General features: G+C 41.8%; 2 protein-coding genes across 4 annotated transcripts in view; one reads left to right on the forward strand and one right to left on the reverse strand.

The window, feature by feature from the left end:
• The window catches only part of LOC135493652 (glycine receptor subunit alpha-1-like), a 98039-nt gene that overhangs the window by 54895 nt on the left and 15562 nt on the right, over positions 1–27582 (forward strand). For all 3 annotated transcript variants that reach the window (XM_064781141.1, XM_064781143.1, XM_064781142.1), the window contains exons 3-4: positions 12897–13015; positions 18254–18321. In XM_064781141.1, the coding sequence (XP_064637211.1) occupies positions 12897–13015; positions 18254–18321 (187 nt within the window). The remainder of the gene's footprint in view (positions 1–12896; positions 13016–18253; positions 18322–27582) is intronic.
• Positions 20482–21109, reverse strand: LOC135493772 (histone H1-delta-like). The gene has a single exon (XM_064781322.1). The coding sequence runs from the start codon at positions 21069–21071 to the stop codon at positions 20508–20510; it is 564 nt and encodes a 187-aa protein (XP_064637392.1). The 5' UTR covers positions 21072–21109; the 3' UTR covers positions 20482–20507.

The raw sequence follows: 27582 nt of genomic DNA on the forward strand, positions 1-27582 counted from the left end.
GTGCATGACCGGTATTTGTATCTCTAATTACTCACCATGTCGGCCTTGAGTCTGACATGATGTAATCAGACGAGTTAAATAGATTTTCTACATCCAGCCCACCCACTATTAACATGATAGATAGATGGGGTTGATTTTGTCGACGTCAGAGTCTCTTTAATAATTGGATTAGATCACCCAGGAAATGGCATGTCATTCCTCCGACTGTCATGACAGAATTTCCCCATCCCAACTCGACTACTAGTCGCGCTGACAAGATGACATCACATCGTTGGTAATGTGACGTGGAGATAATCATCAACGATCCTAGAAAAAGACAAAATCGAGAAAAAAATCCTCATTATTTTTTTTATTACAGTCCGCGTTGTACAGCTTGCATAACGACCGGAAGTGTACTCCAGTATTCCGGAAGTACACTTTTCACCGATTTGACAATTCCAATCTCTGTCACAGGGCCGCTGCTTTGCCTATGTGTTTTTTTTATTGGCAGCCACCCTGTCAGTGACGACAAGTGTAAAACATGCGCTGGCTGGTTTAATGCTATTGAATCAGGATTTCTGAACTTCCTGCAGATTTGTTGGCAGAGGTATGTGGCGCGATCATGTCAATCTCCAACAAAAACGAGCTAGGTATGTCTCTGATGGAAGTTGTGTATCACAAAGCAAAATAAATTTCAAACAAGGTTCTCCGTGCTGAATCTAGTATTCTCCGTCATCCTCCTCCCTCCTGCCTTTAGGTACTGCAGTGTTTTTCCGCCTATTAGCAAACAGGATGTAATGTTGTGTCGAGTAAATCCCAGACTAGGTTGTCATCCGGACTTACGGACACCAATCTTCCTGTCATCACGCGCGCCAACCCGCCCGTGATGAATTCTAGCTCTGAGCGGATTCGCCCGGCATCTAGGCGGTCAATTACCGTCGTGATTGATGCAGCATGGCTGTCACATCTGGTCAGAATGGCCTTGTGGGGAAGCTTTGCGACAGGGACCATTCAAGTGTGCAAATAAGCAAGATTCCGCCGCTCGTAAACTGCTTCCTTTCCAGCGGAAATAAGTGAGTCGGAAATCGCGTAAAGTAGAACTTGTAATTGGATTTGTTGTAAATGGCAGCCAACGACGCGAAGTTCTGTCTGTGGTAAACAATTGCCGAGGTCAACGTCCGGGGTAATGTAACGCGGTGTTCCGCCTTTATAAGAGTTCTCCTTCAGTATAACATTTTGTTAGATTGGTTGTGAATGGCAGCTGAAGGCACAGAAATGTTTCTGGTAAACAGTTGCCGAGATCACCTTCCGTTGTAACGTTCGAAATAAAAATGGTCGACTTACACCATTTGACAGCGGTCATCTTGTCAACTTACATGAATATTGCTCAAACTTTGCAACAAAATCCCAATTATATAGCTTGGAAGTACTTCTATTTGATGATCAGAGAGCCAACTAGCTCAGCACTCTAAATGAAAGTGCTCGGAGAGACATTCAAATTCGAGAATTTGAAAAAGCGGGAACAAAAAGTGTCTCGTTTTTGAGCGCATGAGCACTAGGCTCAGGGCCATCATGACGATGTACACACAGACACAGCTAGGCTGATGTTCTCACTATTACCATCCTGACAATATCAGGCCATTTCACTCGATACATACTTACTCCCTCGGAAACTTGTGTAAGGAGAAGTCGTGTTGTAGGCCCTGTTTGCAAGAGGATGCACTAATACTGGCTCAGATCTGTCAAAACTTGCTCGCTGTTTTTTTATCGGGTCACCAAACGTATACTGATACTCGAGGGTGTAAATTGATTCGACAAACCGGCTGAGTGTCTTAAAGTGTTGTCGAATGCGCTGTAACATAAACCATCGCCCCCATCAATGGCAACCCAGCTCTTGTTCCAGTCGAACAAGCAATCTAACACTACAAGCTAGTTTGTTGTTTAGCTCCTCCGCGGTTAACTTCAACAACACTCTATCGACAGCTGCAGAGCTTGTCGATCAATAATGAACACTCGAGACGAGTCTAAAGTATTAATGAAGAGCTCGCACTTTCTTCACCATGGCTTCGTCGATTATAGTAAGAGGAGTACATCGATCTCATGGTGACCATTTTCAATTTCTGTTATTTATTTGCCACTTATCAAAGGTATAGACGAACAAAAACGTACATCGCAGCAATAACATGACATAATATGACAGCTGACGTAACTGAGTCGATTTGAAGCTACGAAACGGTACCGCACTCCAAAAGGAATTTGGCCAGTTTTAGAAGATTATTACTTCTGAACGACAAGTTTTAATCAAATTTTGTTTAGAACAATATGATTTTGATTGACAATCTTTTCCAATTCCTCAACAGCCTCCTCGTAGTGTGCACTTTTCAATGGGAAGCTTTGGTTACGCACTTGTAATCTAATAGTATTTCAGTAATTCGACATGTTCAATATCATTTTAATTTTACAGCAGCTTGGAATCTCCAGCAAGTTCTTCTTCTTCCTCTTTCTATCTTGCACGCTGTCAACATACCGTACTGCCAAGGTCCGTCGACCAGTGAATGAGAGTCCACTGCAAGCTATGTTTCTCACTTGGTGGGTTTTTTATTGCCTGACACAGACTGAAGGCACAAAAAACCAGGAATTTCTATTCCTTGAAACCGACGCGGATCGATGTATACAAGTTTGAAATATCCTAAAGAACAGAATGTCCACCGAACTGCGAGCGTGACATCGTTTCCCAGAGCGCCTGCCATTCATGAACGGAACAGCAAAAACCTGAACAAGCAGAGTTACACTTGTGTCTCTCGCAGAACACGCAGAGGAGACGATGCAAGGAAGATTGATTTGTTACATTTTTGCTTATACAGCACATTTTTTTCGTGCCAGTTTGTCAAAGACACCATTCGGTGTCCCATTCTACTTGCTTTCTAAGGAAACATTGCACGACTAATGAAAACTTAATCATACTCTAGTTTTTTTCACGGCCGTTGTTTCTGCTGATGCAATGGCGTTATAATTTCGCCGTAGCCACACATACATGTGCATGTGTTAACAAGGTGTGCATGAGATTTATTACAAGATTTCCGTGACAGCTGTTTTCTATGAAATTGTGATAAAGGCAGGAAAAACCATGCTTAGCCCATCTGAAAAGATGAATTTACTCATTAGTACGTGTAATATATGAAATAAGGGGAAGAATGGCCTTGTTTAATGTTAGGCAACCAATCTGGGAGAAGGAAAACTCTGATATGAAGGAAACCCGGGCAAGTCCACCGAAGTCGACAGGGTCCAGCCCTTGAGGCGTGGCTAAAAATCGGGACCCTACGCAAAAATGTGCGATGAAAGGTTTGAGAATAATTTAAGTTTAAAACTATACATTCATTTCTTGAGCTTTTTGGTGCCGGACGCGTAGCCAGAAAACGGAAATTATGAAATAAACAGCTCTTCTACTAAGAGCGAATGGAAGTAAATTGACACTGCTGAATTGGTCTTTCAACAACAATATTTTGATTCGAGACTTTTTATCTCCCGTCACGTAAAATAGATAGTCAAATATATTTTGTAAAAGTTTTCATATCCAAACATCTTCCCCATTCGTTATATCAAAATGCTCCCGGCCAGCCTTAGAATCACAACAAGATGATGGATGTCCCGCGTTATTCATACGAAATATTAACCTCACACCAGCTCGGAGACGCTTCTTGATGATATGACGATGTATTGAAAGACGTCTCGTAGATGAAAGAACCTAATCAGAAAGTCCATTGTAGTCGCGGGCACATTGAGAAATCCCGGGAGAATCATTACTGCGATAACCCAGCAGGTCTTTTTTACGGATATTTTGTGATTTGATGAAGGATGCCTAATCTCCTTCGCGTCATTTCGAGCGCGTTCGGGGTGAGATTCGAGTGCAATCGCGGCTCACAGCGCGGCCGAGATACCAGACGATCGCCTTGAACGTGCAAAACCCGACGTCTAGTGCCATCAGACTCATGTAATTGGCATATAGTCGCCACTTATCATCCTCAACTCTCAATGAAAGAAATACGAAAATGCGGATAAAGAATTGTAATCGACTGCAGACCAATTTGGGGGATTCCGGTATGCTTCAATGAATCACTGCAAGTGTTCTAGACTGATTATAAGTGACTGCGCGTTCCCCTTCAAGTCATTTAGTAACATTTTCTTTCAGTGCGGATGATCTTGACAGTTCGATCATTCCACTGATACTTGCAGCAGCATGAACACGGCATCAATTAGTGCTTTCTTTCGACAAGCTGCGCGTTTGATGCCGTCTGGTTACTGCTGATTAAAGTTCGCTGCTTCGAATACAAGTTCGATTATTGATCGGTTGTGGCGCGTTGGTGTATACAGGGTAGCCCAAAAACCGGACAACCATACTTCCATCACCTGCAGCCCAAATAACCCCCACAAGTGGCGCCACTTGGCATAAGTGGTGAAATGTCGAACTCAATCTCCCTTGGCTGTCATCGTAAACCTCAAGTGAGATTCCGTGCATATCATTGGCTTTGAGACGTCACGTGGGAGGCATTTCGTCATATCTTCCTCTGTTTTCGGAGTAAAACATTATACAAGGCATATTGTGTAGATGCTTAGAATGAGGTGGTTATCATCCCCTGGTAGTATGCAAATACAGTAGAACCTCCATAATACGGACTCCCTTGGGACTTAGAAGTAGTTTCCTTAGTAGAGAGGTGTAACGGTCCTGATTAGAGAGGTAAAATTGAATGGAAACAACCAAAATTAGTGTCCATAATAGAGATGGTGTCCTTATAAGAGAGGCGTCCTCAAAGGGAGGTTCCACTGTAGTCAGTACTGGTGGGCAGAGAAAAACTAATTTCGTCAGACTATAGCCATTTCCTTTTTTGTGTTTTGTTAAAGGCTTTGATTGTGATAGTAAGACATACTTCAATGACAAAATTTCCAATCATATCATCTAGGTGGTTCACCTTGGTATCAGCCAAGGAATACCTACCACGAGATACCTCTCACACCCCCTTCAAGTCACGTATCGTTCAGCTCTCTGAAGATAATCTCTTGTTCCAGTCGACCTCAAGTAAAACCTCACATCAAAGTTTTACTCGTGCTTGAAAACCGAGCCTCCTTAGAAATCTCCTCGAGCCTAAAGTGAGCGTTGCTTTAATGAGGGTAACTGCGGAAGACACTTGTTCGTGATATCTTTTAACAAAGAATACTACAGGAGAACAAAAAGGCGTGATAAGATAATATGGTTAATAATGAAATCTTTGAAGAGCAGTGTAAGAAGGTAAAGCGAGGCGTCCAGGTCGCCTAGATATGATGAGTGAAGGCCATGGACAGAAAGAGGCGACTTGGCCACGCTCATATCGAGTATGTATAACACTCGTATGGATATTCGCCAAAATGGATGGGAGCTCTCCAATATGGATGATGCCTATATGGATAGTTCCGTTGGGTTTTTGCCAGGATGAAGACGTTTAAATCCATGGAAACATTGTCAATACCGATTTATTTGCTTTTTATATATCGTATCAATGGATAGGCTTTAACGCTTTCGACAGTAAAACATAATAACGCCAGCAGTAGCAAAGTGCTGGATTTGGCCAATGAAATGGGAAATATGAGGAATGTCACCTAAGCTGAAATACCCTGTGTAGAATTAAGAATGTTACCCGGTATGTGAACATGCGTTTCGGGGACTTAGCGAAACCTGTATATTTTGATAACTTCCCGACCAGAAAATATCTTAGATATTGTGAAATACACGTGAATGCAACCTACGTGTACAAATAATGCACAATTGTCTCAAATTCGCCTTTCGCATGTTATGTCTACTTAATCACGGCCTCTAATTCGCCCCGAAGGTAATGCTCATATTAAACGGGCCGATCGCTGATATGTATCGGCTTGTGATATCGCCTCAGACTCACCAGGGAACACTCTACATGCGTGTTCAATCTGTATCATAGTTTATACCATTCATATCCCGTCTCGGTGAAACTGGGTAAGACAAAACTTGGCGAAGTGGCGAATGGCAGACTTGCTTGACGGGTTACGGCAACTAGAAATGTCAAGGATGACCTTTCATTGTCCTCCTTCCATTTGTACGCGTGCGTAGGCAAAATGGACTTCAAATTTGCAAATCCCCCTGGCAGAACTTGCTTGACGGGTTATGGCAAGTAGAAATGTCAAGATGATCTTTCATTGTCCTCCTTCCATTTGTACGCGTGCGTAGGCAAAATGGACTTCAAATTTGTAATCCCCCTGGCAGAACTTGCTTGACGGGTTACGGCAAGTAGAAATGTCAAGATGATCTTTCATTTTCCTCCTCCTATTTGTACGCGCGCGTAGGCAAAATGGACTTCAAATTTGCAAATCCCCCTGGCAGAACTTGCTTGACGGGTTACGGCAAGTAGAAATGTCAAGATGATCTTTCATTTTCCTCCTCCTATTTGTACGCGTGCGTAGGCAAAATGGACTTCAAATTTGCAAATCCCCCTAGCTTGTTGCTTACGGACTAAAAGAGCGGTCCCTATTGGTTCTAGTGCAGCATTTTCCTGGGAAATGTCCCCGGATAAATGTCGCACATCTGTACTAACATTACAAACAATCAGTAATTGCTATCAATCTGACCTATCACCATCAATCAGGGTCGTAAATGGTCTGCTGGGGAGATGTTTCCACAAGTGGTTGCACGGTCGATCTGCAGAATCGTCGTGAGCAGCGGAGAACAATGCACCTGCGTTGTGATCGCGCGTGTCAGAACGACACTCCTCAACCATTTCCATGACGTGATTTAAACTATATTCTATTTTACTATAAATTGGTACTCGGATGTGTGACGATTTCACGCAGAATATATAAACAGAATGCTTTATTTCATCAGAAACTTCTACAAGTCTGACTAGTACAGATATAGATACTTTGCCAAATTCGAACCAAGCAAAATCTCGAACCAAGAATGACCGATTTGAAGCGATACACTGACTACATTTTCCAGCCTTTGTAAACTTCGTTTGCATGCAATGCAATTCGTGAAATAGAATTTCGTTAATTATTTCGCACTGATTTTACAATATTAATCATTTGAATTCAAAGCACGCGCCTCCTTTAAAGTTAAAGGTTTTAGACATTTTGTGTTAATTTACCATGAACTCACCGAAAAAGATCGTTATTAATACGTTTTCCATTTCATCAACCAACGGTATCAAAACATAATACGCTTTGACAAACATTCTTAAAGAATCTGAATTGATCATTAAAATTTTAGTCAAAGGAACAACTTGGGTATATATGAGATACATGTTTGTTGGTTTTTCAAACAAAAATGACTTCCTGCAGGACCGGGACTTCTCAATAGGATCATTGAAAAATAACTGAACCGCCACAGAGTGCATTAGAACGGAATGTTACCAACAGTCTATAATTCGGCGGAAGTTCGCTAGTCATGTTAATGATATGTCACTACGCTCTTTGTTGTCCCATGATGCATGTAGTATTGAAAATAATGATAGTTCAGTAAGGCTGCAGTTTTTTGTCAGTATTCGCCTGTAATCATGATAATCGCTATTGGCGGGGCGATGTGAGGGGCAACAACACTATTGTAAGGTGTTTTCTAAATTTGTTGACGAAAGAAGGCATCATTTCCCGTAGTCATTCCGAAGAGAAATATTTCGTCTTCTATCATCAACTCACCCAGGTGGCGGATGTAACCGATGAAAAATCGCTGAAATGATATAGAATTCGCCTACTACTTCCTCGCTGTGCATGTCGCTTGACGCAAGGGCCCAACGCGCCGCGTAGCGGCAAAAAAGCGAAGCTGGCAAAACATTTATAACGGGTCACCGTCACTTATTATTGGACTTATAGCGCATTTACGGGGTTGCAACTATTTTGCTTTATAGTGTCACCAGGAAAGAAAAGCATGCGACCTAACGCCGATCTATTTGTATAAAGTGATAATTGGAAGGTATATAGTAGGAAATATCAATAAAATAATCATTCCATGTCGTCTTTTGAGGGCATTTTTGATTGTAAAAAAAGTATATGTGTACGTCACCGTAGTCTCTGCAATGATAATTTTATCAGAGCAGTCTCGCGCAAGTAGAAGTTCTTTACCTACTAGTTCTTCACTTATTAGTCTCAACGTCTGGCGCAAAGCCAGACGTTTTCCATTACGATTTCACTACGATGTTTGACAATAAGGAGCAGTGCGCGAGATATGCTAATGAGCAGACTTCCCTCGCTTGAGTTTCTGAAGAATGTTCCATATCGCGCTAAGCTCATCACTGCTGATTATGACAGGCGTGCAGCGGTAGGTATCTGCTCCCCAACAATACGGTACAATAACTTGAATAAGTTACCATTTGATGAGAATGGGACAATGCCCTCACTGTGTATGGAGTCATAGGGATAAGAAGACATTATTCATTAGTGTTGGTACAAGTGATTTTGCCCAAAAAGCATGCGCATTCAAAAAACAAAATATGCAAGGTATCACGTACGTACATGACCATGACGACGTGCAGAAAGTGCACTGGCCAGTGCATACCCTATGGCTATGTATAGTAAACATGGTAAACATGAACAACATCATTATTCATCGGCAGTTCATTTTACTCCGAGCTTTTCCTGAAACATATTGCCATGATGATTTGGCCTACCATGTACCATGACCAATAACGGCACTAGATCATGTAGATGTCAACAAGTTCACATGAACCGTATAATCCCGCATAGGCCTAATCCCGCATGGCGCATGTGGGGCATGCGTCTAAACCAAAGGCCCAAAATCACTTGTTTTGGTCTATTTCACTTGTGTTTCCCCCGTCTCCCAGTCCATAATACATTTACAGTTTACAATCCCCGATCATGGCCCAACAAAAGGTCATCGGTTGACTAAAGCCAAGGAACACAACTGTTCAATGGATTTATAGTTGAATGCGATCAAACTACGTCTTTTCAATCGTGGATTGTAAATTTAACCCCATGGGCCTAGGGAAGGCCCTATAACAATACTTTCGACACAGTTATTATCTCCGCTGCCTCCACCATGTTACACACAGTGCTCACTGCTGATTCTAAAATGCGCCACCTAGTCAATTGCACTATCGTCATCACCTCATCATACTTCATTGACATTACAGGCACACATTGACATAGACCACTGTTGCAATCAACGACACAGTCGCTATCCAAGTAGCATTATAGAGGTAATTATCATTATCATACCTCATAAGCATGTGAACCAATCGCGTCGCGTCCTTTGCGATCACGGCAAAGCCTCATGGAATAATGTCTTTCAACGTTGAATAATTTTTCATATTCCATGCCTACAACTTCAATTTCTTCATAATCCATGGCTAGAAGTTCAACACTAATATAATATCCAAGATAAAGTTACAAGAAGTAGTCAATAGGGGTCTCTCACCTTTCACTGTATGTCCACACTATTCACGCTTGTACGAGGAATACATTCAATGCTGAATCTAACAACACCCAGTGCCCTTACTCTGTATATTAGTCACTGGAAGATGGCCCATTTCACTCCTTGCTTCTACTTCACATATAGTCTCATTGCAAACGCCTCAGTTCTATGATATCACATTCACTTTCAGCTGTCATGCAACGAAACAACTGTGCTATCTGCCATCGCACATCAACGAAGAAGTGCAGCCGCCCACATTCCACCTCACGTCTGTCCGACCAGCTGCAATCCTCGAGGACGCCCCACTGTACCAAGATTTCACTACGATGTTTGACAAGAAGTCCTGAGCAGTGCGCGAGATAGGCTAATGAGCAGACTTCCCTCGCTTGAGTTTCGGAAGAATGTTCCATATCGCGCTAAGCTGACCACTGCTGACCATGACAGGCGTGCATTGGACTGGTACAGGTTGGAACTGAACATTGAATATGCTGGTGGTGACGCTTTCTGATGAGAAGTTGGTCGTGACTGATGCAGTATCCTTGGACTTGTCCACAGCATCGTTCAATCATTGCTCTCTGAGCTGCCTTGATTCTGCCTTGATTCTGTACCCAAATACTAAGACCAAATGCCTGTTGACTGTGCTTTAAGAGAGACTGGCGCCATGCCTAGAGATATGACTGACCCCTATTGGCAAATTTGTATGACTTTATCTTGCCTACCTAGCTGCTGCCTATAGTCTCCCTTTAACTGCGGAACACTTCAAAGTCGATAAAATGCTATGTTCCACCTTTTAATGTGTTCAGACTGCCATTTTCAAAATAATCAAGTCAGGACACTGCCTTCTAGTCTCATAATAAATTTTGCTTTCCTCAATATATAATAACATTTCTTCTTCTTCAATGCTTTCATCATTCCAAACTTCTCCTCCTCTGACTTTTACTGGGGTACAGTCATGGCAATCAAAACCCAAATACTGAGACCAAATGCCTGTTGACTGTGCTTTAAGAGAGACTGGCGCCATGCCTAGTCTCTCTTAAAGCACAGTCAACAGACACCAACCCCCTCAGACTCAGAAACCACAAACGCCCAACCCTTCCTGCTACCCTAATACTTCTGGGTAACATTGCTATATCACCAAAGGCGGTGCTCAAGTCTATGGTAACCAGGTACCCGGCCATTTGGGAATGTCTTGGATACTCCGCCAATTCTTCCTTTCTACAGTTCGCTGCTATCAGCCAGCGGATTGAGAAGGACAGTACGAGGACGAAACCGGCAAAGCCAGTTTGGTGACACCGCGAACCACGCCATGGCTAACCCAGCTGTTAGAAAATCGATTTGTCATCTAGGTTCAATCAACGCTGCTCATTATCTTACTAATCATAATCTCCGTCTCGTAATCGATCTGGGAATCTATCAATGCATTGTATTTTCGATGAAATACTCATCAATCCGTTTAAATATGCCCATAGAATTTGAATTGCGACACGATCTTGGGACATTTAAGAGCAACATGATTTATCGCTGTTGTTGGTGTATCCCCGGTAGTCATAATTTTGTCATGTTCAACGCTAGGCATGTTGGCTACACTGTGGGCGCGATACATTAGGCGAAAAGGAGGAATGAAACGGTGATTTCTTTTCTTAAAGGGACAACTTGGGCTGGTATTTACCTGGCGAGGAGGATAATACGCCTGGTCGCCACCATGCGCCGCGCGTCTTTTGTAGTATCAGACTAACACTGATCTCTAATAAGGAGTTTCGCCAGTGTTACTCGGCAGTTTTGGACATGGCATGGGAAGATCAGGCTGGCCTATTGTTATACCCAGTTCTAGTGCTTTGTTTATTGCATGGCAAAGATTTTCAATTATCGTGTTCGTGGAAGTCCCGGTCCTGCTGGAAGCCATTTTTGTATGAAAAACCAAATGATCTCATGTCCAAGTTGTCCCTTTAAAACTTTACTTCGATGTAATCCTGAGCGAGGCTCACAATCTATTTATGTATTGAAAACCGTTACTCTGTCAAGGTTCCCTATAGTAAATATAAATATAAATATAGAATTTGTAAAGCGCCTTTCCAGATCACCCTGCTCAAAGCGCTACCTACTCTATTTTTTGAAGTGAAGATTGAACAAGTGTGTTTTAAGAAGGGATTTGAATTGGGTGAGGGTCAGCAGATGTAATTGCTTTGGGGAGTCGATTCCAGATATAAGGGGCAGCCACGGAGAAACTGCGATCCCCGTACTTTGATTTTGAGCGAGGTACAAGGAGACACTTTGAACAGAATGACCTGGTAAGGCGCCCACCTTCGTTACGCTGCAAAAGTGAAGACAGAAATTGAGGGCCTTGAAACACATCACCAGCACCTTGAAGACAGCTCGGCTCTTTACTGGGAGCCAATGGAGCTGCTTCAAGATGGGAGTGATGTGATCACGCTCCCTCGTACCACAGATAAGCCTAGCGGCTGAGTTCTGTACCCGCTGGAGCGGAGCAATGGTTTCGTCCGGTAAACCGTACAGAAGCCCATTGCTCATATCCAGCCTTGAGGTGATGTAAGCATAGTGTCTATTCATCACTGATTCTTAGACCATGTTGTTGCAACAGTGATGCATTCATTTTGATCTTCAGAACCTCTCTCTCCAGAGCTGTTATGGAATCACTGTTTTATTAGCTTTGAACATGCTATGCTCAACTTCGTGTCGGCGCCAATAGCGATTGGGAAATAGAATGGCTCTGCATTCTCGTGTTTTATTTGCCACAAATTCTATCAGTGATCTCATTTCCTTGATATTTTCGCGCAAAATTACGACACTAATTCGAGTTGGTTTTTTTATAATTCCATTTGGCTAGGCATGGACTACATGCTAACACACACAACGAAACTAGATATTTTATTGTGGTATGTCCGAAATCAGTGTCAGAGCGCGATGCGTGAAGGCTACTAAGCGCCCCGCAAACGAGAGATTTTTGTAACTACGACCAGCGACAATTAGCGCTGCTCGAGTGAGAAAGTAATCGCTCGTCTGCGGATAAAACTGGTAATCACTGTGTTTGATATTGATTGCAGATCTCAGCGATCGCCGATTCTCATCGCAGGTGCCACCGATGACTTCCGCAAACGAGAGTTTGTTGTCGCAGCAACGAAAATCTCGGCTCTCATATTTCGGCCGTGTTGATTTACTTACAGTGCCGGATTCCTGATCGCCAAGGCGTCATATATATTCGATTACTGTTTTAAATAGTCCCTTGTTTCTTTTGATTGAAAAGCTATATGTACGTATAGTCAGGAAGATGGGGCCGAGATGGTGAAGTGCTTTTTCAGCAAGCAGTCGTTGAAAAAGCGCTGAAGCCAGAAGTCAGTCGTTAATAAGGACAACAGGTATGGGAAAATGTGCTGTCTTTAGAACACGAAGGGGTCACCTATTACCCAAAAGAGAAATTATAACTTTTGTGTTTCTTCCGCCGCCTTCTTAAGTCCGTTTTCTTTCTCCATTTCAGAATGTGGTGTTCATTCACGTACGGTCTCATAGCGTCAGACTTCAAAGCCCAGGAACATATAGACGATTTTATAGAGGAGTTATTTGAAGCAGATCATTACAAAAAGTCTAGAAGACCAGGTAAGTTGAGAAGGCTGTTCAAAATATCGTGTTAAGAGCTTGGCGTCAACAGTACATTGTATTGCCCAATTTGTACTTTATATGTAGAAGGAAACCGGATACCCAGCGTAAACCCAAATGACACGAGGACGCGGTCAAACTTGGGCTCGAACCGCACCCACATTGGCACCACAACAGGAAAATAGCTGAAATCTAGTTTCGCCTTACTTTAGAATTACAGCAATTGGTACTTTTCTTGAACGTGATGGCATTTAATCAAACATACGAAGTGTGATAAATTGTGTCCAAATGTTCTTGGTGGTGATTATAGATATTTGCACCAAACATTGGTCGAATATTGCTCATGTCAGGAAGTTCGTCCAAGCACGTTTCTGTTGCTTTATACTCGCCGTATAGCCCAGCTGCCATCGGCATTTGTGGTTATTTATGGCTTTGTTATTCAATTGGGCGTCCATTGGCAGACTTACAATCGAAACATTCGATTAAAGAAGGCCAGATCTTTCTATGTCTTGACCCTGAAGGTGGAATAACGCTGATATACCATTAGTTCGGTCGAATTAAGTTTCATGAAATCGCCGATAGGGGTCTCTCCTATACATGCGTCTATGATTTCTTCAAGACAAGCCTGTTCACGTTTGTACACAATGCCATGTAGACTGCACTGCGACAATGTTTTTTTTTTCTAAATTTTAGCCGCCCACTCGTAAACAATGCAGACGAATCAATCAGGGCCAAGTTGCTCAATCAGTTTTAGTGACAAACGCCAGCGTTAGCTCAACTGAGCGTTATCTCTTTCAGTAGATTTCATTAACGATAACGCTGATAGTTGAATCATTTAACTGCAATAGATTATGCACTAAGATGGGGTTTAACCTTTTGCCCACCAAAAATAGACAAGCCATGTCCAAAACTACGTCCCTTTAAGATAGTGTAAATAGTTTTGAAAGTTGGTAAATTTTAGTACATATTGGACATTTTCTGAACTGACTCGCATTCTTGGGTCGATGGGTTTGATATGTCAGATGGCTTCAATCCATAACGACCACCTAACAGGCTGCTAGCTAGTGAAATCAATTACCATGCCAAGTCAAAGTATCTTAGGCACCAACTAGAACCCTGATGAAATCGCCTTATTACCATCATTCTACTTGAAGCCATAGACACTCCAGCTGAGATCTTGAAATCATTTCTCAGGATTCTTACTAATAGGCCATTAAAGCAGCATGCTGTTTGCGTCCTCTTCTACGTTAATGCATAGCTTAATATAGTTAATGTTATTGCCCGTTATTAGTTATAACCCACTCTGGACTAAGTGTATTACCCTACCTCCGGATTTTATTGCCTCGAGAGTTACCTCGAGAAAGTTTGCTGATCCGTTTAACGGTTTATTCCTTCGGATAATTACGGAGCGGCCACTCCAAATAATCACCGATAGAATTGGGGCATCTGCTTGAGGTAGGTATACAAAACTCCTATTACCGGTAAACGGTTACATAGCCTATTACAAAAGTCACGGGATCTTTCGTTAAATTAGTTGTGGGACATAAAATGGAAGGGGCAAACTGGTTTACATATAACTCTTCCGACTAAATCCAAAAATGGTGTCCTCATCAACGAGTGTCAAGCAGTTGTCACTAACACTTTACGAATTACTTCCCTTAACATGTCGGCGGAAGCTCACTGAATTTCAGTTCATTTCCGTCGCCCAGCGACACATTAGCACAATTTATTAGGCTTACATGTATGAGAAAATGTGTCCAACTTATAATTTCATAGGAGAAGCCTATGTAATAGAGTGTTAGTCAATAAAAGGTAATCAAAAAGTAAAGGGATAATTCGTCCAGGATGATAATCATTTGGCTAAAATTATATTTGTACCATGAAGTAGGAGCTACGGCTGATTCACTGAGCCCTCGATTGTAATCCTCCGATCATGCATCGCTGAGCAACATTGTTTTGAAAATGGGATGTCAAAAACGTCTCGGCTCACATCTGGCACACCCTGGATGTGTCATTAACACTTTACTTTTTATTGCATCACCCTGTATTTAGGAAATACCACGATGCCGCTCTACAAAACGAGCGCGAAAGGTGGGAGAGCGCGCGCGATACAGGAATTTTGTTGTACATTAAGAAATGTATTGTTATCATGTTAGCTAAGGAATCCCTCTCTCCAATTTGTTTGTTTTCAGTACCCCTCAACTACGAGAACCCGTCAGAAGGTATACCCTAACCCCACCCTGTAGAATCAGCTGCAACCTCTCCGAGCATCTCCCACCTCGCCGAGTCATCGCCAACCACCTCTCTGAGCAAATCCAGTCACCAACTGAAGATCACTTCTAAACAACCCGTATGGACCGACTGTTTTCTCGCTGTGACGAGGCTACACCAGGACCACCACGGAGCTACATGTATGTTTAGGTTTTGAAACCGATATTTGCTCGGATAGGTGGTTATCAATTACTCGGAGAAGCGGGAGATGCTCGGAGAGGTTGCAGCTGATTTCGCGGGGTAAACCCGTCCTGCCTTTCTCTGCAATCCCCTTTAGTTCTGTATAGTCCAATTCATGTCTCATTAAACACGGGTCATCTTTACATTACTTGTCTCATATATACTGGGTGTTGAAGAAACGAACCACGCTATTTTACTCAAGAAATGCTTTATACATGTGGAATAAATGTCCAAATTGAATGTCTTTCTTGCACTAACCGGTGGACACTGACCCGGATTTTCCCCATGCATTGCCAACAGCTCACACACGACCATGCATTCAGCCCATTCTCAGCACTTCACAAAGCTTTCGTGCGCGCTGCTTTCGCCCTATATTGATTGGCGTTATTTCGTACCCTCTTCGGAAATTTCCGAAGAAACAAAAACAGTCGTAGGAGTAGCCCATTATATTATAGCCTCGATCCGCTACACTGTACATCGAGCCAATGTGCTACCTCGAAAAAAGCCAGGAATTCCAGCCCAAACGCATTTAAGTTTAAACCATGATGAAAAACTGGAAAACCCCTCTGTGTAAAAATAGTTTGACGTCACAAGGCTAGCCAACCAATCAGGCCATTGTTTCGTCAACCAATCATTTTCGCACCTCGCACTTCGTCCCTTTCAGGCGCAGTGTATGCCAACTGAAACGGAGCGCAGCACAGCAGATTTGTGAAGGGGATAAACGTTGAACGCGACGGTTGCTTGAAAGAGCGTAATGTTAAGTGTTTGGGTAGAAAATTGGGCCCCGATTCGCACCGGCCTGGTGAGGGAGAACGGCGTATCCACAAATAACTCCATATTTTCTTATCAGTTATAAATCATCTTCGTCAGATTCCAACTAGATTTAATGTCTTAGCGAGGCAGAATTTTTAAACACCCGGTATAAAAAAAAAGTAGCGGATTATATTGTCCAATCCGCTATGTTGTAACTTTTAGCAAGCCCTGTGCTATCATTCGTCAACAAACGCTAACGGAAAACCTTCCAAAGACGATGTAAAAAAGCGATGCCCCACTAACTCCTACAACCCACTACTGGGTGAAACAATAAAGATCGAGACACTTTTCATTTTTAGTAATTCCCATACAGATTTTCAATAACTCATCCACACGAAGCTGACATCAATGCCATTGTTTGACCTTAGCTTCGTGTGGCCTAAACCTTTTAATTGTTCTTGTGGGAGTTAATTAAAAATCGAAAGTATCTGTCTCGTGTCGCCTAGTACATGTAGTTACTAATAACGCCGGTGGTAGAACAAGTTGAAAAATAGCAGAGTATGTCGGGAGAGTATACTATCAACACCTTGAATCCGACAGTACCGAGTTTCGACAGTACTAGGTGATACAAAAAAGATCATATACTTTTCATCTTGAAAAAAGTCCAAAGCTATATATCTAATGTTACCAAATTTTTGGTAAAAATCAAGTTTTATATTTGGGAATTTTTTCAAAATCAAAAGTATATAATCGTTTTTGTATCACCCATTTTTCGTGACTGCGTATGTACATCGAAACTCATGCAAAATACCGTAAAAATAGCCTGCGAAGTACGGTTAACGGTTTGGTAAAAAAGCCGCACTTGTTTTTTTAAGATTCTTCAATACAGTTGGTCTTTCTGGAGCCAATTAGAAGTGTATAAAACAGTGTTTACAAGACAAAGACCCGGTTTGTTTTAAGGCATTGAATTTCACTATACATGTTCAAGACGTTTTTTCTTCAGTTGCACAGTTTTTGTGTGTGGATCACTAATCAATTGCGGTTCGTATCACCCGTGTTCCATCATAATTTAAAAACGTATATGGATGATGATTATTTCCTTACACTATTGATAACGCCAGAGTTATGTTTCGACAGGCTTTACAGCATAACTTAGAGAACTCGTGTCCGAAGCTTGTTTCATTTGATACATAACGCCGATTTGTTTGAATATTCAAAGCACGGACTGACTGGCGTACATGCACTGCACTGTAAACTGGCAAGTTCACTGCAATCACCGAAGAGTCTACTTGTGGTGTTATATTGATTTCGTGTAAAGTTTTCCATGCAACTAAATAGAAGAAATTCCTACTTTAGGACCGGACAAAATGATGTTCTAATAGGCAGGTTTCGCAACCCTTACGGATGAACGATTATGTACGAAGGGGTATTTCATCAAGTCCTGTGCAAATTCAGTTGCGGGGAACTCGTAAACCGGATTTCATAAGGTTGATGAATGAGGTATCGGGCAAACGTTACGAAATCGACGATAAAATTGATTTACATGTACGCGTACATGTCGTACTCCTCGTAAGGCTTGCGAAACCTGTCTATATATTAAGTACCTGTAACAAGATCATTTCTTTAAAACTCATGTCTTTAAAACTACTGAACTCTATCGAAACAAAGGGCCAGGTTAGTTCTTTCAAAACTTTGAAATAAGGAATTGAATTTGAATTTGAGTATGATAATTTGTTGGGTGTAAGCTTATACCCATTAAATATACATTTTACATTGCTGCCGTATACATTGATAAAGATGTGCTCTACATGTCAAGTTTCATCCCGTTAGCATGCCTGGTTACTGTACCGCTGTATTTCTAATTAACTGTGGGACATATAAAACAATATACACGAGCGAACCACCTATTTATTACTCTCGTAGGCCTATATATTGTAACATGTAATCATGGAAAAGTTCAGGTTATTTAAAAAATATGACCCGGGTTGGTTCTTGGCCATATCTCATCAATGTCCTTCTATGTATCCATTCCAGCTCAAGCCATCGAGGTCAAAATCATCCTACATATCAACAGCCTCAGTTCCCTCAGCGAAATAACTATGGTAGGTATGCCTCATTTTTCATTTATTAGGACGCATCGTGGTCCCCTGCTACTACTCTCATATCAGATAGAGTTGTGCTGTTGTTTTCAATCTGTATCCTCCTCGTCATAATCTGTTGACGTCGTTGGACGCTGCCATTTTTGTTGCGCGACTTTTGGGAAGCTGCTATGGCAGAGAGAATGTTTCGATATCGTGTACATTGTGGTAAATTTGGGAGAGGGATTCCTAAGTGCGTAGACAAAGATGTCGTCTGATTTTTATTCATTTTGCAATTGCTATGTCATTGTTTGTTATCTATGGACCATTGTATCTGGATTAATTTTTAATAGATGGCAAGAACAACATGAGGCCAACTTTTAACGATACGATTGAATTCCACGCTAAGTTTCACGTAATCTTTACGTATCCCATTGTATCATTGTGCAACAGATCTACGTCTCTTTGGCTTGGAATAACAATACGTTAGTGTTGTGGAGTGATGCGATACAATCCTGTGTCGGTATGCGAATACACCGGTGACCATGTACACATGCATTTGACATTGTGAGACAAGATGGCGTCGTCAGATTGGTTCCGAGGTCATTGCCAGACACTGACCAGACGACATGTTGCCGCAGTCATATCCGGGAACCGTGTATCAGTGGAAGTGATGTTCACGACCAAAATCTGGTTAATTAAAAGATTCTTATGCGATATAGAGCCGGAGTTATGAAGTGATTGCAATTAAGCACATTCCGGTGTAGGTGTGATCACGGACGTCTAATCATGGAGTAGCGGGTCATCTGTGTTCGCAGTCGATGAAGTTATGCGACTGGGCAATAGCGTCCACTATGTACAAACGACAACAGCTATAAAGAAGTCCGTCGTAGAAGAACCAGCCTATGGTTACTCCAAGAGTCCACGAACATGTTCTTTCGTTACGTAGGGTATTTCAATGAGAATTGGGTATTTTCTCAGTCGGCTGTACATGTACACCGTCGACATTAAGATGTGCACTTGGCCACCTCATGCGCGGGCTTATGCAACAAAGAATTGTGCCATCGGAATGAATTTCCTGTGATCCCCTGAAGACATGTCATACGTAGATTCCCCAGCATCACAAACCTTGACATACATATATCACAAAGACAGCCTACTGATCAATACCTTACTTTGATTTCGGTATAAAGTAATAATTGGGACGATATCAAAGACAATACGCTTCGCTTCCAACCTTTGCCTTTGCTGTGATGAGGCTTTGTTGACAGTTTGTGAACCCAAGTATGGCAGATAGCTGGTGCGCCTAATGACCCCGATCTCTTTTGATTTTTAGTGAGCATTGAGCTATTTTAGCAGACTTGACTCCCAAGAGAATCGGCTTGAACTTTAGTGCAAATCCGCCATTGCTCACATCATTGGTGCCACAGTCTTTATCTTGTAAGTTTTCTAATAGCGTCAGGAATGTGCCGAAATTACCCAGCCAACCTACTACAGGACAGGACAGAAAAAGTGTCCCATCCTCGGCCCTCCCTGTCACTCCACTGCCCCGTAATATTTTATTGAAGATTTTCCCTTCAAATTTCTTGACAGAAGAGCTTACAGATTCCTCACCTGTATAAGCTTGCACAATGTAACTAAAACATTATAAGGGCCTCCATCAAAGTGGCAACCACCCAAAAAAATATCTAGAATAGCATTCCGCGAAGTTACTATTTATAGCTCACAAGGTCATTTGAATAAGACATTGATGACGTTTTAGTCACGCGACAGTCGGACATCGACACTTATTTCTACGCATCTGAGCTTATTTCAAAGTCAATTATCTTTGACCCTGCATTGTTTTTAGCATGAATGATACCAAAGAGTCAGAGAGAGAAATATTTAGAACAATTATGTAGTATTTCCAACACTCGGACATGTGCCGGATTGAATCTAACTGCCCTAGTTAGAAAGCCTGAATCCATTACGAAACCGCATGTTTGTCCGACATTGCCTGTAATTCAGCGATGGGGAAATAGAGGGCAGCAGCTGCAGTGACATCATTATCGCGGAATGCTATTCAACATCATGGTAATATGAAACGTGTGAAATAAAAATTAGCTCTATTCCACAGGATCGGTTACAAGCCAATTGTGACGAATGGTCTCCTTTTAAATATTTGGGGTGGCCCTTATAAGGGCCGTTGGTTATTGAACTCTAGTGACATTTTACTTCTTCGCTATTTTCTTGGCAGCCGGCTTCTTCGTAGCTTTCTTGGCGGCTGGCTTCTTCGCAGCTGGTTTCTTCGCAGCTGGCTTCTTCGCAGCTGGCTTCTTGGCAGCTGCTGGTTTCTTCGCAGCTGGCTTCTTAGCAGCTGATGGTTTCTTCGCAGCAGGGCTCTTCGCAGCTGGTTTCTTTGCAGCAGGCTTCTTCGCAGCTGGTTTCTTTGCAGCAGGCTTCTTCACAGCGGCTTTCTTGACGATGGGTTTCTTTACGACAACTTTCTTGGCAGCGGGTTTCTTAGCGGCCAACTTGAAGCTTCCGCTGGCACCAGTTCCCTTGACTTGAACGAGTTCGCCGGCAAAGACGCCCTTTTTCAGAGCGAGCTTAACGTGAACATCAGCATTTTCCCCGACTTTGTAGTTCCCTTTGATGTACTTGATGATGGCTTGTCTCGAAGATCCATTGCGTTCTTTCAGCGCGTCGACGGCGGCTGCGATCATCTCACTGTACTTCGGATGCTCCACTGGCTTCTTGGTGGTGGCGGGCTTCTTGGCTGGTGCGGCAGACATGGTGATAGCAATATATTGTGATTAGCTTGACGACAAGAGGCTACAATGCTTTCCAACGATGATTGTGAATGATTACCCTTACAGCATTTTCAACCATTATACACCGAGTGCCGACGTAAAAGTGAACAAGCAATTGTGTAATCGTTCCGATAGCTGAACACTGAACTCGCCAATCGTTTTATTACAATTTTGTGCTATATCGGCTTTAGCAAATCCTTTTTTACTCGAAAACCAGCGATCCAAACTTTGATTTTGTTTTGCAGGCGCATTCCTGGATAGTCCTGCTATCTACATCTGAACTAAAAAATTATACCTTCTCCTATAAAGTAATATATTTCAACAAAACGTGAACGTAATCAGCGAAATATGCTACAAATTCCGTGGGACTATGTATCTAAAACATTTTTTAAAGCCAAAGATAATCATTCATTTCTTATTTTCTGTAGTTATGTATGTAGAGGAGTTATTAAACTTGAGTTTGGTAGAGTTTGATTTTTGTGGCAATATTTGAAACAAATGTTTTGATTGGTTTTGTTCGGCAATAAACGCACTGGCAGACGGCGAGTGCGAACATCTTAATGTGTATCGTGTCACGTCGAGTCATTGGTCATTTAATACTAGGCCAAGCTCAGGCCAACAGAGTTCGAAACATAAATGTTGAATACATTCCTAGATATTTCTAGCTACAAGTATGAGAATCATGGCGCTCTGGTTTATTCTAAAATGGTTTTCATTTTTTTGGTTTGGTGGTAATTTTGTACCGTGCACTACCACGGGGACATTCTTTCTGTGTATATCATGCTTAGGGTCACCGTGTCTATTCTGCAGCATTCATTGTATATGTCCCGTCCCTTTATTTACATACCATGAGTGGGAATTCTAGTAATTTTATATATTTGAAGTGTTTGATTTCCACATGTATGTTTTGATAATAATGTACCTATATTAATATTCTTGCCTGATGCAGATTGTGTTTTAACCAATAAATGTCATTTGAAGGTCCTAGAGTGACCTGGTGCCCATTCTATATGAGATTGAAAGTCGTGTGTCTCTCTATTCATAGCCTTTCTTCCTTGGATTAGCGGGTGGGGGGGGGGGGGCATATGTAGATTTTGGTTTAAAAAATGGCCAAAAATCGTACGCAAAGACAAGTAAGTAACTGATATAAGAAACGAATGATTATATTAGTTTGCCTAAAAAGTTGTTTTAGATTTGTGAATACGTGGTTCCACATACTTATAATAATTTTTGATACATTTTGCTGATTAAGTTCGAGTTTCGTTGAAATATATTACTTTATAGAAGAATATATTCATATTTTTAATTTCATATTTCAGTGTTGTAACGATGTGGAAAAACCACGCTGGACAACGCTGTATGTTTTGCACTAACCACAAAAATACATTAACATTTTGTCGTTGAGCTAATGAACATCAAAGAAGTTCGAGTAGTCTAGATTAGTGTAGATTAGCAGCAATCACAAAGACAACTAATTGTAGGGGTGTGCCATGCAGCTGTCCTGTCACAACGCCAATGTTCAATGGTCCATGAATGCTACATGTAAGGCCTGATGTGCACGTAATTACTGGTGCTGCAGGAAACCAAAAAGCCGAAAAACAAACATACATGTTTTGAAGTTTACCTGCATGCAAATCTGCTTGATTTGGTATATTTTACCTCGAAATCGAATGCACGGGTATGATGCCATATCGTCCATGTCGCCATATTGACTCCGGTTATTTTTATAAGTATAATACACCAACGAGCGCACATCCCGGGGCGCACATTTTGCCTATTTTTCGAGACTTATGTGATGCGGCCCGCTTTTTTCCATGCGGGTGTAGAAGTTTAAAATGTCCTAGGATAGAATGCCCGGGAAGCAAAGGATTCTATTATGTGCTTCAATCTCTGAGCTATTGATGGTCAACGTCCCTATAGAACCATATTGTAGAATACAATAGGGCTGGACACTTTTTCCAGGGGGGGGGGCCATTTGTTACTCTTACACCGGCACTTTCTTGGGTAGGCTGCTCGGTAAGCTGGAAAGCCTGCCATGAATACACCAGACTAAGATAAGATTCTCAGCTAGCTGGGGAACCGATTCTTCAGGGTGAAGTCAGATGTAGTGACACGAGTATCCGAGTTGTCATCCTGATGGCACCAGAGGTTTTCAATCATACTCTCCGCCTCTCGTTATTTCACTTTTGTATGTTACGCGTAGGAGCCTTGGCGTAGGAGTATCAAAAACCTGAATCTCTGGATGCAAATTTGTCGACTTAATCGGCTGGAACACAATACCAGAGGTGTTATATTGGCAGTGTCTATACCTAACATGACACTTATCCAGTGATAGTCTTAATGTGATGATTTTGTTTATGATGCGAGTATTGAATTACTGTATTTGTCCTGGCGGAGAATGAACCGATGACATTTTAGCACGTTTATCGTTTTATTGGGCGAACGATATCGCATTCGTTGACATTTATTTTGAAGGAAAAACATCGTCTCATATCTCGACCGACCTCTTCTTCGTCGTTCTGATTTTTTATCAGCGTTACGACAAGAATTGTCCAGCACTAACTGCAATGGCGACTTAACCGCGCACATCCGGATAAGCGCCGATGCGGACGACTCGCGCTCGCTCATACACTTTTGATACTTGGTATGCTGTGATGTGTCACTAATATGATAAATATTCAGAGCTGATATTCAAGTTTCTCTTCAACCAACTGGCAACACGGGCCACCTTCAGTGGCATTTGACTACATGAAGTGGACTAGTCGGGCTTGTCTTTGATGCGTTTCCGGCTATTTTTTTGGTCTATTTCTGGCCTATGGCTTCACCATTTCTTTCAAATCTCGCAGTCAAACATTCAAAATTCTCCTCAAAAACACTCCGGCGCTGTGACATTACCCTCACCTTGTTGTAATTTATTGTGTTATCAATATTACAAGACGTAGATGTGAGCTCACTGGCCAAATGAAGAGTCGATGAGGGCCGAGCCGGACCTCTGGTAGCCATCAAACGCCCATAAAGTGCCTGTCAATATGTCGAGATTATATTAGTGTCCAAAAATAGGGGATATTGTATTGAGTTGTGACAGACAGGAATCAGACGGAATTGATCCACGTGTCCGTATGTCCTCACTGCCGGAGTGTCTGGGGCGACGAATAGATTTTGACTATAGGCAGATCCATATAGCACAGGTCATGTGGTGATGGACCCGAAGATGGACAGACCGATTCATTTGGGGGGGGGGGGATATGGGCCGGGGTTTCCAATGGAGTTCAGGTGCGTCGGTACTTGATTCAATATCTTTTACCACAGAAGTGCTCCCCATTGTAAAGCTTTGGAATGTCCTCTCGGATATATCTCCAGGGAACAAAGGGGTTCTATTATGCGCTTTAATCTCAAAGCTGTGAAATTTAGCGAAAATTGCACATTTGTCATAATGCTGGACATTCGACCAAGTGTCAATATGGCCGAATTGCCGGAGAGTTAGTCGAGGCGGTTGTCGCCCGAATAGCATTCCGCGAAGATGACGTCACTGCAGCTGCTGCCCTCTATTTCCCCATCGCTGAATTACAGGCAATGTCGGACAAACATGCGGTTTCGTAATGGATTCAGGCTTTCTAACTAGGGCAGTTAGATTTAGTCTAGCACATGTCCGAGTGTTGGAAATACTACATAATTGTTCTGAATATTTCTCTCTCTCTGACTCTATGGTATCATTCATGCTAAAAACAATGCAGGGTCAAAGATAACTGACTTTGAAATAAGCTCAAATTCGTAGAAATAAGTGTCGATGTCCGACTGTCACGTGACTAAAACGTCATCAATATCTTATGCAAATGACCTTGTGAGCTATAAATAGTAACTTCGCGGGATGCTATTGGCGATAACTCCCCGGCAATCCCTGCCTGACTGCTCATTAATACGTGGAAGATGAGAATACTTCCCAAAAGTGCTTATAGCAAGGTCAGGTTAAAGCTCGAAACGTGCTATAAGAGTGTGGATAGTATTATCGACTCATCCGTTCTTTTGAAAATACCGACAACTCATCACGTCATTTGCTTGTCGTTCATTGAATGAAACTTGCAACAACTTTAAAGGGTAACCCGTGTCAAATTTCACCATATGATGTTTTAGCTGTTTTTGACAAATGACTACGTCACTTTCTCATAAATCGGTAAGGTTTTCGAATCGAAATGCACATTTTCAAGAAATTGATGGTTTAATCCCGCCCGGACGGCTCGCTTCGATGCCGTTTTCGTTGATGACGTCACAACATGAACATTTTCGCGGTCGCGGCGGTTTACATTCAGCGATTTTATAATAAGTCTAATCAAAAATGGAAAATTTGAGCTTTACATTTGTGATCAACAATTAAAAACGGACGTATTTCCGCAAAGTTGTAAATCACATCGTAGTATCACTTTAAGTGAGAACAGGAAATTAACCACTGACCTGTTTTGCATGTCAAACTGGTCAATTGCGCATCCTCCGCAGGCAGGCAATTTGGACATAATTTGGCCAGGAATAATATTTGTGTTAAACGCCGCCAAATAAAACTGTTCAGGGAGATATTGGACAGCAAATCGAATCTGAAGTAATAACGATTACTGTCAAATACAATACTTGCCCCATGTTGTGCAGAATTTTATATTATTTGAAGATGTCATGTGCAGCCCAACGTTAATGGGATATATTATTGGGAGACGCCTTTATCATGTTAGTTTTGACATAAAATTAGAATTGTCAGTTGAGTCTTTGCAGACTCTGGAGTCACCGCCTCATAGTCATATGCACACAGCCATGCATGTTGACAAAAACAAAACAAAAACATCGCACTTTCACTTCAGCGAAGCGATGGTTTATGTGCAAAATACGACTGATCAAGGCAACATAAAGTGTCCAGAAGGGAAGAACACATTCTTGAAACTCAGCTGCTTTAATTCACTGCCGTTTTTTCTTATTTCATAGCCCATAAACTCCAAATATTAGGTTTTATAGAAAAATGCTTCGATGGTGTAGACTAGTCCCTGGTCTTTATCCGTTACGTTCCTCCATATGTGCAGCCATTATGTAATACACAAAACGCGGGGCACCAGTCATCGTGCCGGTATGGCGAGGTTTATTGGTTAGAAATTTACATGTATTGCGCTATGCATGCCCATAGCACTTTCGCGGCTGGACACCCTCGTTTTATCGATGTTTTGCAATGCATTGCCGTGTTCATGTACATATGAAGCTTTCACCTGGGGACGAGAGTTTGCTGGAATAATTTCTTGAGGAGAATAATACCCTAATACAAAAGTCTCAGCCGATGGCGGAGACTAATTAGGTGATAAGGTTTAAGTCACAAGGATGTGTATATTTGAATATACAATAGGTTGAAACATTGTTTAACGGCGCCTGCGTTCCCATGCGATATTCCCCTGCCGTCAAAGTTGATAACAATGTCTAATAAAAAAAAGGCCGGCGAATTTAGTTTACATCACATATGTAATACCTGTGCATGTAATATCCTATTTTTCATTTTTTTGGAATATGGAATAGAGAGCCGCGAGTTTCTTCTCGAAAGGTGGTTAATGCAGAAGCCACCTTAAGCCGTCTATCGAAAGCTGTGACCACAATACTAGTATTGATGTAGGTGCCACCCGTGCGCATGGACTTTGTGATTCTGTTCTCACGGTTCTTGATCAGGCATGTATGGACTTATGACAACTCGTGTTAGGTCACAGTTTTCACTTAATAGACAACGTATTAGTTTTGATGGACTTTCAATCACACCAAAGTTAGTCTACAAAACATTATTACATTGTGGGTTAAGTGATATTCATTTAGTGAGTTGATCATGCAAGTGAGGTCGATCAATGACACAGGCAGAGTCACTCGAAATTATGTTGAAGCAGACGTCATTTACCGACTGAACTGTCTCACTTAATTATTTCAGTCACTCTGGTGTCACAAGTTTGTCTTCTAGAGATCCTTCTTATGTTTTCAATGATGCGTTCGCCATCATCTTGCCGCCATTGCTCTTGCATTCATTGCACTAATTGACGTCAAGCGGCTGTTCAATTTGCGACATAATGTCGTAAAGTGATCTGCAGTATCTTAACATCGCTCATCAATTCCTGTCGATAAGCTGTCGAGGCACTTTGGGAATATAATTGGCTCGGGAAAAAGCTTTAAAAGTTTTATGACAGGTTTTCCCGATCGTTTACACATTTCATTACAGTTATCTGGTCATCTTTTAAGATCACAATCTATACATGGAGATTTATTGAATCTAATATCTTAAATCTTATATCTAAGTTCTTGATTCAAATTCAAGACATTCCTATCGCCCAAGCATCCTTCTATCGCGTTCACCTGCTCTGCATTTTATATCAGTTCAGGAAACATCAGATTCAACTACCTCTGAACGTAGGCGATAGTGGAATTCAAGTAAAATCCAATTCCTGTGCTTGTTAGAATTCCTGTTGCGTGTGTAAGAATGCTCAATCCA

This window comes from Lineus longissimus, chromosome 9, assembly GCF_910592395.1.
Source record: "Lineus longissimus chromosome 9, tnLinLong1.2, whole genome shotgun sequence".
NCBI classification, from domain to species: Eukaryota; Metazoa; Nemertea; class Pilidiophora; order Heteronemertea; family Lineidae; genus Lineus; species Lineus longissimus.

Excerpts from the sequence above, each read along its gene's own strand:
- LOC135493772 (XM_064781322.1), bottom strand. The coding sequence starts at position 21,071 with ATGTCTGCCGCACCAGCCAAGAAGCCCGCCACCACCAAGAAGCCAGTG.